Source organism: Danio rerio, chromosome 11 (genome assembly GCF_052040795.2).
Source record: "Danio rerio strain M-AB ecotype USA chromosome 11, GRCz13ab, whole genome shotgun sequence".
Lineage (NCBI taxonomy): Eukaryota > Metazoa > Chordata > Actinopteri > Cypriniformes > Danionidae > Danio > Danio rerio.
This window is the reverse complement of record NC_141031.1, coordinates 29,178,856-29,198,176: the sequence shown is the minus strand read 5'-3', so window position 1 is coordinate 29,198,176 and position 19,321 is coordinate 29,178,856. Positions and strand designations below refer to the sequence as shown.

At 34.6% G+C, this 19,321-nt stretch overlaps 1 protein-coding gene across 2 annotated transcripts; it reads left to right on the top strand.

Moving 5' to 3' along the window:
- Positions 1-1,144: 1,144 nt before the first annotated feature.
- Positions 1,145-19,113, top strand: acad9 (acyl-CoA dehydrogenase family, member 9). 2 transcript variants are annotated; one of them, NM_001045307.1, is given in 18 exon segments: positions 1,145-1,415; positions 1,681-1,774; positions 3,427-3,528; positions 3,618-3,724; positions 3,802-3,902; positions 3,984-4,062; positions 4,594-4,768; positions 5,932-6,005; positions 6,081-6,156; positions 6,243-6,313; positions 6,805-6,924; positions 7,024-7,152; positions 8,370-8,449; positions 8,535-8,658; positions 11,957-12,034; positions 16,448-16,576; positions 18,327-18,399; positions 18,643-19,113. In NM_001045307.1, coding segments are annotated over 18 exon segments (1,893 nt in total). In that variant the 5' UTR covers positions 1,145-1,235; the 3' UTR covers positions 18,744-19,113.
- The last annotated feature ends 208 nt before the right edge of the window (positions 19,114-19,321 follow it).

Genomic DNA, 19,321 nt, shown 5'->3' with positions numbered 1-19,321 from the left:
ATGCTGATTGCAAAATTGGCTTAATACAGCCTTGACTAATGTAAGAGATTTCTCAAAAACAAACAAACCTTACCAACACCAACCGTTTGCATTGGTGAAATAATGTTGAATTACAAATAGCTCGGTTATTATTAATAGGTTATTGTTTTGCATCATAAAATGCTGCTTCCAGAATGATGCTGGGCAGTTTTTAAAGAATAAACTTTAATAAATGAATAAAGTCTACACACAAATAATTTCCTCATTGTTATTTTAAGGTTATTATTTTGCAACCATAAAATAGTATTCACAGATTGTTTCAAAAATAACCTAATAATACAGAATGTTCCCTTTTGCTTATTTTAAGTAAAAATAAAATCCCTATAACATTCTGATACACAATTAAACTTGGGAATGTTCCCAGAAGTAACCCAATGGGAACCAAACAGGAACGGTGTTGGTGGGGTTAATTAATAAAATTGTTTATTTTCGTGAAAATAAAAAGCCTATACATACCACGTGAAATCTGTTAAATCCTACACAGTAGACTACAAGACATAAAAATTATTTAATCGTCCATGTGATGATGCTCTAATTATTTAATTTACCAAAGTGGTTTTAGTGACCAAATTAAACAAACTGAAAACACAAATTTTAACATGCAAACCATAAATGAAACAGTATCAAAAACGAGCCTAATGTTTCCAGACGGTTCTGTAAACCAATATTTCTTTTAGCAGAGATGGTTGACAACCTCATAATTTTTGTTTTGATAAAGATGTTTTGAGTGTTTGTTTGGATAAACTATTTCTTATGCATGTGACCTACCGCAGACAGGTGGTGAGAAACGGACTCTGTGCCCTTTCGTCTGTGTCTGTCTGGCTTGCTGTGGGCTAAAAATAGAGCAGCTTTGAGGGTTAAATCCTCAGTGTCAACACCTACGACGGCCTCGCTGCCAAAGAAGGTTTACGACAAAGGGACAACTGAATATTATTGTTGAGTAATTTTATCAATATCTGAAAGAAAAACTCACATAAATCTATGCAGGAGTTAAGATCAATTCAGTTACATTTTCACCGAGCATTGAAATGAAAAGCGATTGTGTTATGCAGCTAAACACTGACATCTGCAGGCCATAAAATGAACTGCTCGCAAGTGGACTAGTGACGTCATCAATGTGAGACGAAAACGGGTGAAAGGTGTTTCAGTGTGAGTCGTAGGGTGATTCGTAATTAGGGTAAATATCAACGTTGAAGATGAGCCTGAACAAATTTATTGTTTTGTCAAGATCTGTAAGGCGTGGGAGGAATTTATTCGCTGTTCGTGTCGCGCAAACAGGAGAATATCTTTATCAGTTTCAGTCGCAGCGCTTCATTAGGTCCAGCTCGAGGAGTTTAGCTTATGCAAAAGATCTGTTCCTGGGCAAAGTTAACAAGGTAATGACAACAAACTGCAGAATTATTTTTTCATGTTAATGCGTAAGTAACTGGCATATCTGTCTTTAAGTATACTATCACTTGAGCAAAGGCATAACATCGTTTGCTGTAATTGTTGTTACTATTTTACGTAACGTTAGTTTAAATAAAACTGTAATAAAAATCGAATTGTTCTTCAAATGGGGATGAGGAGGAGGATCCTTATAATTACAGTTTTTGAAAAAAATGTCGTTTTAATGACAAATGTTTCTTACAAATCTTTTAGAAAGAAGTGTTTCCCTATCCAGAAATCAGCAATGAAGAATTAGAAGAGTTAAACCAGTTTGTTCAGCCTGTGGAAAAGTTTTTCAATGAAAGTGGTTGGTATTTTGTATGTTTTTGTTAATTCAAGCTTTCTTTTCATATAATGTATTAGTTTACGATACTAAGTAGAACAGTGTTTGTCTGAAGAATGTATGGTAAAAAGTTAGCTTTAAATATTTAGTAACAGTTTCTCTATTTGTGCACACACAAACACTATATATATATATATATATATATATATATATATATATATATATATATATATATATATATATATATATGTATATGTGTGTGTGTGTGTATGTATGTATGTATATTTATATATATATATATATATATATATATATATATATATATATATATATATATATATATATATATATATATATATATATTATCCTGTATTTTCAGCATCATTTATTATGCGAGTATTTTAGAAATATTTTGTAACATACAGAAATGTATTTACTTTGTATTTGTATGTCAATGTATTTATGTCACTTTTAATCAAATACAAAAAATAGGCACTAAGCTTTTGAAAGTTTATGTTTATAATGTTAGTAATGATTATGAAAAGAAAATTAAATCTTTTTCAATTGAATTACTTGATCTTCACATATTTTGATTTCCTGAAGCGAAATAAAGACTGGAGTAATGATGCGAAAATTCAGCTCTTGTTTTTTTTGTTTTTATTACAAGATAATTACGATTTATTTATACTAATCTACTGTGTTTGTTAGTTTTGACTCCATGTAACTTATTTTCTTTAAACTTTTTGAGACCTGAAATTAATCTAAGACCTGAATCACAAAAATAAGTGATATTTTTAGTGGTTTATTTATAAACTGATTTTGAGAGATCTCGTGCTTATGATTGACCACAGCTAATCTGCATTAGCTAACACATGATTCACCAATCAATCAGACCATTCATAAGTCACTATAAATAACCAGAGTTTTTAAACCTCAGTCACCTTCATTTTGAAGAATCCCCCTTTCCACCCCTATTCCTCCTCCTTTTGCCTAGATAGATAGGGTGACATAGTGGGCCAGTTGTTCGCACTGTTGCCTTACAGCAAGAATGTCTCTGGTTCAAGTCCGTACCAGGCCAGTCAATATTTCTGTGTGGAGTTTACATATTCTCCCTGTTGCTCCCTGTGCTGTTTACATGTTCTCCCAAGATCCCCGGTTTCCCTGCCATTTAAAGACAAGCAATATAAGTGAATTGACTAAACCAAATTAGCGCTATAGATGAGCTTTTAGTCAGCAGTGTTTCTCTTCATAGCAATCCCTAATTTGTCATTAGCCATAAATAAGCAGGGGAGTTCTCGAGATCTACCTGATCTCAAACTCCCCTCTCGCCCTGCAAATTGGAGGAAACCTCAGGCTTGAGGATCTTTTGAACTTAGGGCTCTCTCCCTGGACAGCATGCCAACTAAGCTCTATAATCAATCATTAGCTAAGTGTGAACTCTTGAAACCTTATTCAATTAGAAAACGGTTATTTTACATTTTCACTGTATTACCAATTTTGCTGTATTTTACACCACATAAACACTTCAGATGTAGAAAGTATTATATCTTAAATATTTTTTAAACAATAGTGTATACTGTTTTTACCTGATGTTAGCTGGTACGATTTCTTTTATCTTCCTCATAAAAATACAGAGGTTTTTCATTTTCTTGTTCTTGTGCAAATACCACCTCTAGTTGACTCTGCGAAGATCGATAGGGAGGCCAATATTCCCCCTGAGACTTTGGATGGACTAAAAGAACTGGGTCTGTTTGGGATCCAGATACCTGAAGAATATGGTGAGGCTGACCTCCGACTTCATACGAGTCACACGTCTAATACTCCATCAGAAAGTTTCATCTTTATGTTTGCCTGTTTCCTCCTCCAGGGGGCCTGGGACTCTCAAACACCATGTATGCCAGGTTAGGAGAGATCACGTCTTTAGATGGGTCTATTGCAGTCACTCTTGCAGCACATCAGGCCATCGGCCTGAAGGTGAGTGAACAACTTTAGGTGCTGCATAAAATACTGTTATTTTAAGGAAAATTTGCATAATGCTTTTTACATTTTAGGGTATATTAATAGCTGGAACGGATGCTCAGAAAGCAAAATATCTGCCCAAACTAGCAACAGGAGAACATATAGCAGCTTTCTGCCTCACCGAACCTGGAAGGTATGCTATTTAACCTGAAATTAAAATCTTCCCTTTTCCAAATCAGCTTTGGTTATATTTGATCAAATATATGTGTTTTAGTGGCAGTGATGCTGCATCTATACAGCTGAGAGCCACGCTAACAGAAGATGGGAAGCACTACCTGCTCAATGGCACAAAGGTGACTTTACACCAGATTTTAAAATTTAGTCAATCCAATCACAAGTAATTGACATTAAGTGCAGTGTAAATGGGATTTGAAAGAATTTAAGCTTGTCTACTTCCAAAAACATCCAGAGGTAGTCATAAATGCTTAATTCTGGATTGATTTTGTAATGTAAACACTCCTATGGGGGAATGTGTTTGAACAGCCACAGATGATCAGCTGCTGTCTGCCTGCTGACCAAATTGTTAAACATTACAGGATGTGTTGTTGAAATGCACCTGCCAGAAGGGCTGCCAATAAACTTTGCCATCTGACATCTGTCATAATGTGCTCTTGATTCTAACATAAATGCAGTGCATTCAACCTTGTGCGTTTTGTCTGTCAGAGTAGAAACTGTACCACTTTCAATTTCCTTTTTGTGCCTTCAAATGTGAATTGTGAAAGCTTATATTAAATTGAACAATCAGGGAAAAGGGGATCTAATCAACCAAAATGCATTTCTATGTCTAAACAGAATGAAATGCTAAAAGTATGTTTTCTTTCAAGTTTTGGATTTCCAATGGTGGATGGGCAGACATCATGACTGTGTTTGCCAGAACTGAAGTTGTTGATAAAGATGGTCAAAAGAAAGATAAGATCACAGCGTTCATTGTGGAAAGAGCATTCGGTGGAGTCACCAGTGGAAAACCTGAAGACAAACTGGGCATCAGAGGGTCAAACAGTGAGTTTGTACTTCATTTAATATTTTTTTGTACTTTAAATTGATGTTGAAATATATCTGTTATTCGAATGTTATTGCACATCAGATTTGTGTTAAATGACTTCCCCAAAATCTTTAGACCTTAAATACAGTTGTAAATAAATAAATGAATGTTCTATCCTTATATTTAAAAAAAAAAACATGTTATGTGTTCGCTCTAAGCAGATTTGATTAGAGTAAAGTAAATTTTGGTGTAATTGTGTTGGTAGCGCAGTTGATTTGAAGTGTAAACACTGCCATCTGAACGCTGATTTACACCAACCAAGCTGAATAAGACCACTGCTTTCACACTAGCAATTTTGGTGTGCACCTGGGTTCGTTCGATATTAGAGTTCAGTTCATTTGGCTAATGTAGACACCATCTTCTGAGTCTTTCAAACTGCAGGCAATTGAACCAAATGTGAAGCACCCAAAAATTGGGCATCATTCCAGTTGTAAATGATCTCTTATTCAGGTCAACTGGAATAAAATGCAGCACAGATGTTGCATAAGTTAGCAAAATATGCATAATTAAAACTTTTTATTGTTTGCTAAGTGAGCCAGAAATAAGCATGCGAACACACCGGGACCAAGTTCATTCAGTTTTGCTTTAAATACATATTAACACTTTATTTTAAGATTTTTTTGTTACACATGTTGCATATGTAATTGCAATATTAAAGTAATTTAAATTAACAGCAATTAACCCTAAACCTAATCCATATTCTAACTTTATCCACATAGAAAATTGTATTACTACATAGTTAAATGAATAGTTACTTTAACAAGCACACCTTAAATAAAAAATAACTTTTAAAAGAAACCTAAATATCTTTTAACTTTGCATATGGTTATAATAAATACCATTTTAGCTTCTGTTTGTTTTATGCTTCGTCATTTCTTTTTATATTCTGGATATTTTTACTTAGTTTTTTGTGTACATTTTAATATTTGTGGACTAATAGAAATTAAAAGACATGTTTTTATAAATCATGTACATAAATGTCTCATGATTATGGTTTACTATTATTATTATTATTATTATTATTATTATTATTATTATATGGCCTATTTAACATGAGTTTTGATAATAAAATGAAAATATAATTATGCACATTCTTTATTCGTGTACATTTACACCTTAGCGACTGAGATCACATTTGAAGACACAAAAGTGCCTATCGAGAACGTAATTGGTGAAGTTGGTGATGGTTTTAAGGTGAGTCACAAACAACCTGAAATATGATGCTTTTAATATGATGACGTGATGCTGATTTTGGCAAGTTTCCTTAAGGTCGCCATGAACATCCTGAATAATGGGCGCTTTAGCATGGGTGGTGCAGGTGCAGGGGTGGTCAAGAAACTCATTGGTGAGAACATGATTCAGTATTAGCTTACTTTATTATTACTGATCATGCATTAAAATGTAATTGATTTTCATGCCATGTCTCTCCAGAGCTGTCAGCAGAATATGCAGGCACAAGAAAACAATTCAACAGAAGGCTTTCAGAGTTTGGAATGATTCAGGTACATGTTAATTTATATATTGCATTGAAGTAGTCTGTAATTATTTTTTGCTTCTTTTCTCATAAAATCAGCAAGTTAACTCATGCAATTAATTTGGTGTAATCAGTGATTAGATGTTTAAAAAAGGCTACAGAACATACTGTCTTTATGTTGTTTTCTTTAAGATTATATATGTATAAATGTATATTTAAAAACCTGAATTTGTAGTGGGTTTAATTCAATCTTAATTTTAGAAATATAGTGTTTAAAGGAATCGTTCAACCAAATACAAAATTATTGTATTTTGAAGAAAGCTAGAAGAAGATGTTTTGAAGAAAGCTGTTATTTAATATTAAGAAATACTAACAGATTTCCAGCTTTCTTCAAAATATCTTCTTCTGTGTTCAAAATTATGGATTTAAATATCCATTTAAACCATTTAATTGGTTACATTTGTTTTAATTGATTGACAGCAATAATTTGCTCATTTGTTTTGTTTTGCTTCAACACAGGACAAGTTTGCCACTATGGCCCTGAATGTGTATGTGATGGAGAGCATGGCGTACCTCACTGCTGGAATGATGGACCGCCCTGGACTCCCAGACTGCTCTCTGGAGGCCGCGATGGTCAAGGTAAAGCAACCCGCAGACGTCATTATTTCAACATTCTCTTAATATAAATGAGTAACAACCCAGTGGTGCTTTTACTGATGCTCCGCTGTGATTCTCCAGGTCTTTAGTTCTGAGGGCACCTGGATCTGTGTGAGTGAAGCTCTGCAGGTTTTAGGAGGTCTGGGTTTCACTAAGAACTACCCCTACGAGCGCTACCTCAGGGACTGCCGCATCCTCCAAATATTTGAGGTAGAGACGGATGGCCATACATGATTTATTCTACCCGTTAGGGTTAGAGTCAGGGTCAGGGTGCGAATTACAGGGGGGTCTAGGAGGCTCTGACCCCCATAATTAACAGTTGATCCCTCCTAAAGAACATCATAATAAGATGTTAGGGGGGGGTCTATTCTTTAATAGTTTGCTCTGTATCTTAAAAACGATTAATAGTTAAAAGAATACATAGCTTGCATATACATTTGCCCACTTCTATAATGGTTTGTACCATTGTGAATGCCTGTTTGCGCCAAAAATATCAATTCAAGCAGTTTTTCAGCAGTTTTGGCAAATTTTGAGAACACAGAACACAGCGTAAGTGTTCACAAAACATGTTTCTTTAAAGGGACTTTGAAAAAGCTCAGATTTATTTTAGCAAATTCACTTTGTATACATTTATTGTTGTAGAGTAAGCAGAAGTTTCGGATCAACTTCCAAGACCACATAGCAATATCCTAGCAACCACATAACAATCTGTCTGGGGAGCATTTGACTTTGAGCTTTTAAAGCGTTCTTAAATGAAAAACTTTGTAAAAATTCAAGCTCATAAACTTTAAGCTTTTGAATCTGCTTATATACTTTTATTCACTTAAAATCACAACCAAGGCACAATGTATTTGTTTTAAGATACAGTAAAAAAACTACTATAATAATCCAAATGTCTTTTTGTTCTGTTTTAATATATAGTTAAGTTATAATTGAAATGTAAATTCAATGGCAGAAATATATTTTCAAATACAGAGCTAGTAGTTTAGTCTTCAGTGTCATATGATCAGTTCGAAATCATTCTAATGTTGTTTTTGTTTTGTTTTTTGTGAATTAAAAAAAAAATTATAATATTAAAAATGCCTTTACTGCCACTTTTGATCAGTAAAATATTTTTTTTCTTATATATATATAATGGCTCAAACCAATGATATATAATGCCTCAAACTCCAAACTTTGAAATTTCAATTATGAAAGGGATATACTTTATAGATAAATAATTTAATTGACCAAATTGTTAGTAGCAGTGGTGGTAGTAGAAGTAGCAGCAGTAATAGTCATCATAATAGTAACAACACTTTTTACATAGTTTTAACCACCAGGGGGCATGTTGATCCAATCATACAGCACCAGCATAAACGTGCAAAAACAATTACTTGAGAAACACATTATATAATACTTATTCTTTTCTTTTTCTCTGCTTTTAGGGCACTAATGAAATTTTGAGGATGTACGTCGCACTTACAGGGATGCAGTATGCTGGCAAAATATTAACTGGAAAAATAAAGTATGTCTGGAATATTCACATGAACAAGTGGATTTCATCCTTGTCCTAATTCATTCTTCTAACATACGATACTCTCTTCTCACAGGGAGATGAAGAAAGGAAATTTAGGCGTGGTGTTCGAGATTCTGGGGAAGAAAATCAAGGACACAGTGCAGACGGCAGATTTTGGGCTCACCGGCAAAGATGGTGTTGTTCATCCCAGTCTGACGGTACACTTTACTGCTGCTTGTGCTCTAGAATGGCTGTAGTCTGTCAGAGTTAAATGATTCTGGGTTCTGGAGTCCCAATTATTCAAATTTCTTTTTTAATACAATATAATTCCTTCTTAATTCTGTTCAGAAAACTTAACGAAACAAACAAAAATTTGAATGAATTCATTGCTGTATTCATGACTGATAGAGGGGTTGGAGAATGAAACTGAAACACTGGCCAATTTAGTGTTGAAGGTTTCATGGCTAACTCGAACGTATCAGAGTTTTAAAAAGGACAAAGTGTTTGTGTGCGTCTCGTGCGTATCACCTGTGACCAAGACAGCAAGTCTTTGAATTATATCAAGACCCCTGGTATGCAAGGTAAAGTCAGCATACCACCAAGTAGGACGAAACACATCAAAGAGGAGTAACTGTGGATGCAAGAGGAAGCTGTCTAAAAGGGATGTCTAAGTGCTAACTCATATTGTATCCAGAAAAAAAAAACATAAAATCACAGCTGCCCAACTTACTGCAGAATTAAATGTGCACCTCAACTCTCCTGTTCCCACCAAAACTGTTTGTCAGGAGCTCCACAGTGTCAATATACATGGCCGGGCAGCTATAGCCAAACCCTAAGTCACTCATGCCACTGCCAAGCATCAGTTTCAATGATGCAAGCAGAGAAAATCTCAAGCTTTGGACAATGTGAAACATGCATTGTGTCCACATTCACTCGCTTTCCCATATCCGGGAGAGTTAAAGTGTGGAGAAACCCAAAAAAAATCGTACCACCTAGACTGTTGCATGCCCACAGTGATGCATGGGGGTGGATCAGTGATGGTTTGGCAATATTATAGCATTCCCTAGGCCCAATACTTATCCTAGATGGGCGCATTACTACCAAGAAGTATCGAACCATACTGGATAGGGTTGGGCATCTAAGCTATAATGCCGATCCGATACGCATCTCGATACAAAGAATACGATCCGATATATTAGCGATACATTTGTGACATATTGCGATGCAACACAATACGATTCACACCCATATCACGATACAATGCGATAATTCAGCACTAGCTAATTAGTTCAAGTTTATGAGATTATATGAAAGAGGATGCTGTGCCATTGAATGAGTTTGATTATTTATTAACCAAGCAAAACTAAGACTTTTTTTTACAAACTGGCTTTTCTCTCAGAGCCAGAGTGTCAGTTTACAGTAGAGAGCCATTTTACAACATATAGCACATATTATTTAAGTATTTTCAATATAAAAAGAATGTATAAGTGCAATATATATATTAAATTATATATATTTGCACTCTTTCAACATAAAGGTTTAGCATTGCACAACAAGAATTGTGATTTTAACTTTTCAACTATGAAAACAAGTTTTACAAAGATATATTTTGCCACTGAATATTCAAAACTTAAGGTTGTGAACTAGCAGTGTTATGCTGCTTTGAAACATCACTATCACTGTAAACAACAGGCTAATAAAAAAATAACAAACCAGCAATCTTCTTGCTGTGAGGTGGTCAAACTACCCACTGTGCCACCGTGACACCCATTATTTTTATCATTATTATTATTAATAGTATTATTATTATTATAATTAAATAAAAATTAACAGGAGGAGGTGTTTAAAACCTTCGTTCTCCGTGACACAAGGCTGAATATCTTTGCAGATGAACAATGCAATAACATCCGTTATTGGCGTAGAGCGCACAAAACTGTTGCGCATGGAAAAAAACTTGCAATGCTGTTCTCACCCCTTTTGGAGCTGGTAGCTACAGTTGAAGCAGTGCGAAAGCCGGGGATGCAGGGACACTGGAAGATGCTTTCACAACAACACCGTGGCGCCGCTTCAAGTGAGATTTCAGATTAGTCGTACTGCCCACGTATTTTACAGATGCGCGGCACATTTTTCAAATTGCATCTGTCCTGTCATGTCGTCCATCCTTTTTGCAAAATCCATAATGTTGCCATACTTTAGATTTAAAACTCAGTGGGGAATAAAATGTTTGTTTTGCTTCTCGCGCTTTCTGAGGGCGCTCCACTAGCTTCATCCGCACACCTGATACACTGAGTTAAAGTGTAAGTGTACACATCCGCAAATCCGTTGCTAAGGCATACTTTATGTAGGTCGATTAAATTATGCGCCAAAAACCGGTTGACAACACTTGTTAATAAATAAAAAATACATTCTATATTAAAAATATAAGCTGTATCTTGGAAAAACCGATGCATCTCGCAAAAACCGATGCATCTCGATTTGCTTCCAAAATTTCATTCATCCTCTGCTGCTCTACCGATGCACTCGCATCGTGCACGCGCATGACCGCCTATCGATACATATCGATCAATCTTCCCATCCCTAATACTGGAGGAACATGTTCACCCAAAGGTTCAAACATTGTATCCTGAAGGCGTGCCATGTATTGGGATGATTGCACAAATACACACAGCAAGACTGATGACAGAGTGTTTGATGAACATGAAAGTGAACTTGAACATCTCCCATGGCCTGCACAGTCACCAGACTGAATATTATTGAGCCACTTTGGAGTGTTTTGGAGGATATATTTTGGAGGATATATATATAGTGTATTTATTGTGCGTATATATCTATTACTAAAAATTTGTTCAAGGCAACATGATTAGCCTTCCTGTGAAATGTTATTTCTTTTGAAAATATTTCCCAAATTTTTTAAACAATAGTTTTTTTTTAATAACTTTAAAAAAAAATTATTTATTTTTAATCACTATTTATAATATTTTACTAGTTAATGTACTAGTATTCAGCTTGAAGTTTAATTTAAATGCTTAGCTAGGTTGACTGGTTAAGCTAGACAAATTCAGTTAATTAGAAAGTGTACGTTCATAACAGAGAAATAATAATAAGACTGGTTAAAAGGATTAATTTTTCAACCATACAAGACTGCTGATCTTTCTGGGTCAAATACAGATTTGATTGTACTGCTGTGATGGTCAAAGATTTAACAAACATATGCAAAACATTATCATTTAGAAATAACTTGCAAAACTGCAATATTTTAATGATTAATTGAGCAGCTTATCATATTATACAGTAAAACCACACCAGTGGTCATAAAACGAATGTGCGTCATGGTACTAACTGTAGCGTAGGGATGTCCAGTAAAAGCCCTGTCAGTCTGATCTGACCTGCTTCTCCTGCCAGTGACATTTCATCATGCGGGCTCCTTGCTTCTGATCTGCCCTTTAAAGTCATGTGGCCGAGTAATTGAGACCAGCTCCTTTTCAGCACACTGATGATGTCATGTTTCTCCCACAGGAGAGCGCCAAAATGTTTGAGCAGAACGCTGCATGTTTTGGCTCCACTGTTGAAGGTTTGCTGTACCGATATGGAAAGGTAATGTTTTGCATAAAATTGTTGTATTATTTAATTATTTTAATTATTATTATTATTATTTTTTTTTTGCATTTAATTGAATTTTATTTTTACATTTTTACTGGATTCATTTAATTTTTTACAAGTTGACTGCTCTTTTATTTTTCTTCTTTTTTTTACAGGATTTATTTATTTTTATATTTTATATTATAATATATAATATAATATATTATATATTTTTATATATTTTATATATTAGAAGATTCAAATTAATTTTACTGAATTTATTTTTACAGATGTATATATTATATAGAGATTTTTAAATTCAAATTAAGTTTTGTATTTGCAGTCATATTAAAGGGCCATGAAACCCCCCTGTCTTAGCAGGGTGTTTTCACACCTAGTTTGACAAAAAGTCAGAAAAGTGGGTGAGATTAGCTGGGAGTGAAGAAAGAGGAAAGGGTTTGCATGAAAAGGGGAGTTTCATTACATGCACTACAGCTGATTTTCACAGCAGCAACACAAACACATGCAGGGCAGATAGACAGTAACTACATTTACACGGATGTCAGTAATTGAATTATTCACCTTAACCCTAATAAGACAGTAATATGATTAAGGAGTTTACATGAGTTGCTTTTTGAATGTTCCTTTCATGATCCCATTTTACATGTTATAGCACATAATATGATTAATGTCATTGTGTCACCAAGCTATCCACTTTTTCTCTGGAGTTTTATGTCATTTCAAGTGTTTCATTTTTAATTTGTTGACTTTAACTGCAGTTTGGTACTTTCACTTTCATTCAGGAACATTTCATGCATGCCCCCAATGACAAACAAGATATTGGATGAAAGTATGAACTGCTGGAGGAGTGTTGTTTTAATGGAATTTTTGATACCACATGCCAAATGGGAGAAATAAAACCTCCGCATTTCTTGGTAGATGCAGACACCGACACCAATCATCACCAACTTCACCAACAGTCTTTTTTAAAAGAAGACGAGTAGCAAATCTATTATGCTATCTAGTAGCAAATAGATGCGAAAAGCTCTCCGGTAAAATATTTTCTATACAAGCATATATTTTTGTCGTGGGTTAGCAGACCACTGTAATCCACACATGTGGGTCTATATGCGATCAGTGCTCTCATCACTGTAAAAATCTAAACTAAACTTTAATTGTGGCACATTTATAATCGCAGCCCTGGCTACCCATGTCTCCGAACAATTCTTCTTCTTTTACTTGTTTTAATTACAGTTGGCAATACAACGTGGCGTCTCTCTGAACACTGTAACAGGTAAACAGTCTTTGAAGCTATATCATGCAAATTAATGAAGTTGCACTTCATTTACAATAGAGTGCGCTGATTAGTTCAAACCAAGTCTTTCTCATGAATTAAAGCTGAAAACTTAAAGTAGTCACTTTGTACCAGATGGTACAGACATCCAGCTTCCATGCTGGAATTTACACAAGGATCTCGTGGCTGTGACGTAGCTTCAAAATTTCTTTTCAAACCGGAAGAACGAATTTGTTCGAAATAACGAAAAAACAACCCATTTTCACTTTTTACTGAAATATATGTATAATAGTGTTTTTAGCAAAGTGGGAGCAACACATTTTTTATGATTTTGTATTATTAATTAATTATTTTATTTAGTAATTATTTAGTAATATTGAAACCTTTTTAATGTATTATTTAATTTTTAAATAATGGCATTGGCTTTATTAATAGTAATAATAATAGTAATATGTTAATTTTTTTTTACACATATTTACTAGTGTTTGCAGATCATTTAATATTTTAAAACTTAATATTAAATGTTATATATTGGTAATTTTACATCAAATGGGGTAATTGAAATAGCAACTGAGCTTCATTTGTACAGATTTATGTTCCACTTAAAAACAAAAATTATTTGATTTTATTATTAATATAACATTTTTATATGTTATGTTCACTTGTTTTACAGCTTCTTTAAATTACATTTTAAGTTTGAATTAAGTTATAGAAGTAAATGTGAAATTAAAATATGAAAAAATGCATGACAAAAGTAAACTAAAAAGTTTAATATTTGCTATTACTTATTAATTTTGTTCGCCCCATAAATGTCACATTTTCCCAAGCAATCATTTTTGACATAGAGTTGGTGCACATTCCTTAAGTAGTGCCAGAAAATAAGAAGTTACCATTTGTTTAGCTTTTTTTTTTCGATTGGTTGCTATCGTAATAATGCACAAGGTAATTAGCATGGGCCGCTAGCGCTGCTGGGACTCGTCTCTGGTCCCTTCTTTCCTGCTGAGCTGAGGTAATGTTCATGTGTGACACAGCTGGACTCACTCTCTCTTTTCTCAATGAGTGTCTGTGTGGCCATGCTATTGTAATCAGCCTGCAGTCACTAGAGAGCAGCCTGGAAGGGTTTCAGATTTCCACACACTTTTTTTTTTTTTTTTTTTGGAGCACACTAAATTCATCTTCATTCATTCGTTCTCATTTGCAGGAAACGTTTAAAAGAATCAATCCCCCCGTCACAGTGTTTTTGCCTGCATGCTGTGTGAAAAGCAAACTCTAGAAAGGCAGGCACAGGATGTGTTTTTTCCAACAATTTGGGTATTACTGTCAGGACGCACGTGATTTGTCCTACTTTGAGTGACCTAGATCAACTAAAACAGATATTTAAACAGAATGTGCAGTTCTAGATATACATAATTACACATCTAATAAAAAATACACAAAACATGCTTCTCCGCAAAAGTTAGACCAGCATTTCGATTAATTCTGCTGATGAGAATGAGGTTTTGCAGAGATGCTTTCAGTCTAATTCTCGTAATGTTAAGACATTGTGAGCTAAAACGTATCTTTACCCTGTTCAGATCTTAACTGGTGAGCAATTTTAATGGATTCTCCATTCAGAATCTTCGCAATGTCCTGTCCTTTTGCGCATCTGTCTTTCGTGGACGACCAGACATTCTGAGGGTCTTTGCGACATTATAAACATGGAATATTCTAGAAATCACATATAGTAATTTTAAAGGACCGCATCTTCTTTCTTTTAGTCATTCCTTTTGGCCTTCATCTGGACAACCTGCTGTCAGAGGCTTTCAGTTACTTTAGAATGGCTTACTATGCCTGTCACAATAATAAATACATCGACTTATCGCACAACACATGGACATGACCTCAATAATTTTTGGTGATGCAATATTTATCACCCACACATAAAAACCAACTCAAGCAACATTTTAGCTGATTATGCAACATCTCTATCTCCATTAGAGGTGTCAGTATCAGTATGGAAAAAAATATATATTGTATTTTCTACAAATTTAGTATATTTTCAGGTGGATGTCTGACAACTGATAATAGATCTGGTAGCAGATATCGCAGCCTCTGTTACTTTTTACTTTGCACTTTTTTGTTAACATTTATTATTGTTTATTTAGGTAATGTATTTTTACATTCTGATTAAAATGTCTCATTATTAAATAGTTAAAATGACTATAATTAAATTAAATATTCTTATAAAGAAAATATCATGTGGTCTTTTGAAGTGTGTACTTGCATTGTGATGATATTATATTGTCATTCTAGCATTATAAAATGAGTGGCATAAAACGGTCTTAAAATGACAATAATATCGTTTTTGGTTCAAAATATTGTACAACAAAAAATAGATATCATAACAGGCCTATAGCTCATCTTATTGTGTCAAGTCAGTAGTTGCAGCCGTAATGGCACACTGTGTACTATGCAATTGAACACTATGCACTCAAACCATGTATTGTTTGAGTTTAGTGACATTTTATGAATCTGAAATTTAATGCAACGACATTTAACGGTAGGCAAATCGGTGTAGTAAATGACCAAACTACCAAATAATAACAGTCATGAGTACATCTGCATTTACCTTAAGGAGATTTCATAATTGCATTCACATGAAAAGTTGAAGTAAAATAATAAATAAAGAATAAATAAATTGGACTATTCATGCTACAGAATTTCATAGAATAGTGTATAAGAATGCGATTTAGGATGCAACTAGTAAACTCTAGAAAGTTGGGCTGGAAATTGTCAGATGATTAAGGAATTTACCACCAGATTACACTGGTATTTGAAAGTGTTATTGTTAATCTGTACACGTACAGTATATAATATGTGTATTTTATACTGTGCTTCAGAATATGTAGATGTAAAAAGTGCTCTTTTCTTCAAAAAAGACTAAGCAGTGATCTTGAAGGTAAAATGAAGGTAGTACTCTAATTGTGTTCAGTGTATAATTATTTGTATTATTATTAGTATTGTTGTTTTTCCAGTAATAAAAGATGAAATAGAACTTTCATAATCTTTGAAACTCCCTTGCCAAAAATTATTTTAAACTGTTATACGTTTAATGATTTCAAACTGTAAAACTGTTGTAACTTGGTGTGTTTCAGACAATTGTCGATGAGCAGCTTCTGTTGAAGAAAGTTGCAGATGTGTTAATTAACCTCTACGCCATGACAGCCGTCCTGTCCCGCTCCTCTCGCTCCATCTCCATCGGCCTGCGCAACCATGACCATGAGGTAACAGACTTTTAACCCTTCCTCACTGAGGTCACAAGGTCAGCTTCAAAACAAGCCACACTAAAACAGTGCTTGACCTCCACCTGGAAACCAATACTCTGTTTTGAGACTTGCCTCAAGACATCAACTCTTTGTTCAGTGTTAAAGAGACAGTTCACCCAAATGCTGCAAATGTACCCTCAGGCCATCAAAGATTTACAAGACTTCTTTTTTTTGAGTGGGGCCTTAAAGGGCACCTATGATGAAAATAATCTTTTGTAAGCTGTTTGGACAGAACTGTATGTATGTATAGTGTCCACAGTCATATTGGGGTCATATAAAGACAAAACAACTTTGTTTTTTTTTGTTTTTTTTTCTTTCCCCCTGACGTTAAAATAGGATTTAAATCCTTCTCATTTTAAAGATGTAGGAGTGCGATTTCCTCGCCCACTAATTTGATTGATAGCTGTGTTTTTAACATGTCTCCATAGTAACGCGTATAATCAACAAGCAACTGGAATAAAAAAATCTGTTAAGTTCTGTGATCATCAGTCATCATCAAACGTGATCAAGAATGAGTTTTACAAGTTTAATATGTTTCTAAAATAGTGCATGTTTGTCATGAATTGCATCCATTTTACTGTCTTTATCACCACAGCCGCTTTAATCCCCATTTGTGGACGGGTTTATTTTATACATTAACAAAATAGATATCCATACAGCAGTGGATATCAACGTGTATGCTGTCACATTTGCGTGCAAAAGCAGTACAAAGTTAAACGAGTGCGCTGTGTGTGTGCGCAAGAGCTTTGTAACGGCTATGTGTGTGACTCGTCGTTGCAGAAAGGCTTGAATTAACTAAAGATCTTACTGTAGTGTTTCTCACAAACTTTATGTGAGATCTGCTTCCTTCATGTCTGTCACTGTGCTGTTTATCTGACTTAGCTGGAGATTGAGGCACACTCTGACAGGCACATGGGAATGTTGGGCGAGGAGAACTACCATAAAAGGCACATGGAAAAAAACAGCTACAATGTGTTCAGAGTAGAGAATTCTTATGTTCTAAAAGGTATAATAAATAATCTGATGGATGTTTTAAGCTGAAACTTTACAGACGCTCTGGAGACACAAAAGACTTATCCTACATCTTGAAAATGGGGTAAAATAGGTGCACTTTAAAGAATTTTAAAAGATTTTCAGCTAAAATCATGTTCCTCAGGCAAAACATAATTAATAACTTTGGATGACCTGAGGGTAAATTAACACCAAATTGTCAGTTTTAGGTGGACAAAATTAAAATTCGGTGGTGAACAAGCATAGATTAGGACAGAAATTGATCATTTGTTTCAATGTGAAGCTTAACTTTTAGGATTCGATTTGCTTGTAAATGCTGTTATGTGACAAATAATGAATTTCTTCTCAGAAGTGGATTGATCCGGGGAGGTATTTCAATATGCTGAATTTTAATTCATAGCAGCAGGGCTGTTTTGATTTTGCATGAGAGAAACAATTGACGGAAACAGTTTAATGACTTCTCATGCTGTGGCTGCATTGCTTGTGAGCATACATATTGACTTATCCAATACATCAAATATTATATAAGATTATACACATTTCATATTTTTTACTCCCATCAAATCTCTATTTGTCAAATTGTTCTCAGGTCACCGAGTGTACAATGATTTTGCCAGCAAAAACCTCATTATCAAGGAAATTTGCTTGCACGTTAATTTCGAATCATTAATGTAAATGGCCTTGTTAAAACTTTCAGGTGCTGCTCACCAACACTTTCTGCAAGGATGCTCATTTCAAGAACAACTACATGTTGAGTCAGCTTCAAAGATGTGAGTAAAATGCACAGCTGTAATTGATTCCAGCCGCCCTCGTTTTATTGCATAGCAAGACAAAGCGCTTGCACATGTTATAGAATTTCCTCCACAACCTTACAAACCATAAGTCAGTCGCTAACACTCGCATGCTCTCTTCATACTGTTCCAATTACTGCCTGTCTAAGAACTCCAGTCAATGCAATGCCTCAGATCAGAGTGTTCAGATTCGGTCAATGGATTTGGGTGTGTTTTCCACAGATTCCCCAGAGAATGATGATGCCAACATAAAGAAGATCGCCCAGGATGTCTTAGCCAAGAGGGCATATATCTGCTCACATCCCCTGGAAAGAACCTTCTGACGCACACTTGTGTCTTAGTTTTAACCCAACAGAAGTGCTTTGATTATTAAATATACTTATGTTTCTCACAATATGCAGTATTAATTAAGCCTCATACTGCAATGAAGTAGTCCTTTTATATCAGTATGTCCCAATTTAAAGGCTTTTGCACACTCAGTGCATCACAGCAGCACATTGAAGGCCGTCCCATTTGGAAACATATCCTCAAAATGTGTCTTTTGTTTCCTGGGCCACTGATGACATTTGTTGTGCACAGGAAATAACAGGTGTGTTGTTTTTTATTTTTAAATGTAAGTATTAGGTATCAACTTGCTTATATCTAACAGTTCTATGTACAAAAAAAAACAATATTAAATGTTAAAAAACATTACTAAGTTGCAATTTTATAGATCTTTCTTATTGGTCATGTACACACTATAGTTTTAGGAGCGATGGCCGTATTTAAATATACAGAATTGAATTGCCTACTGCTTTTTTAAAGTTTTTACACACGACTAACACTCAAAATTGCATGATTGACCAATAGAAAGCACAGCACATTTGATATTTATGTCTCGCGTAGTATTTTTGACTAAAGT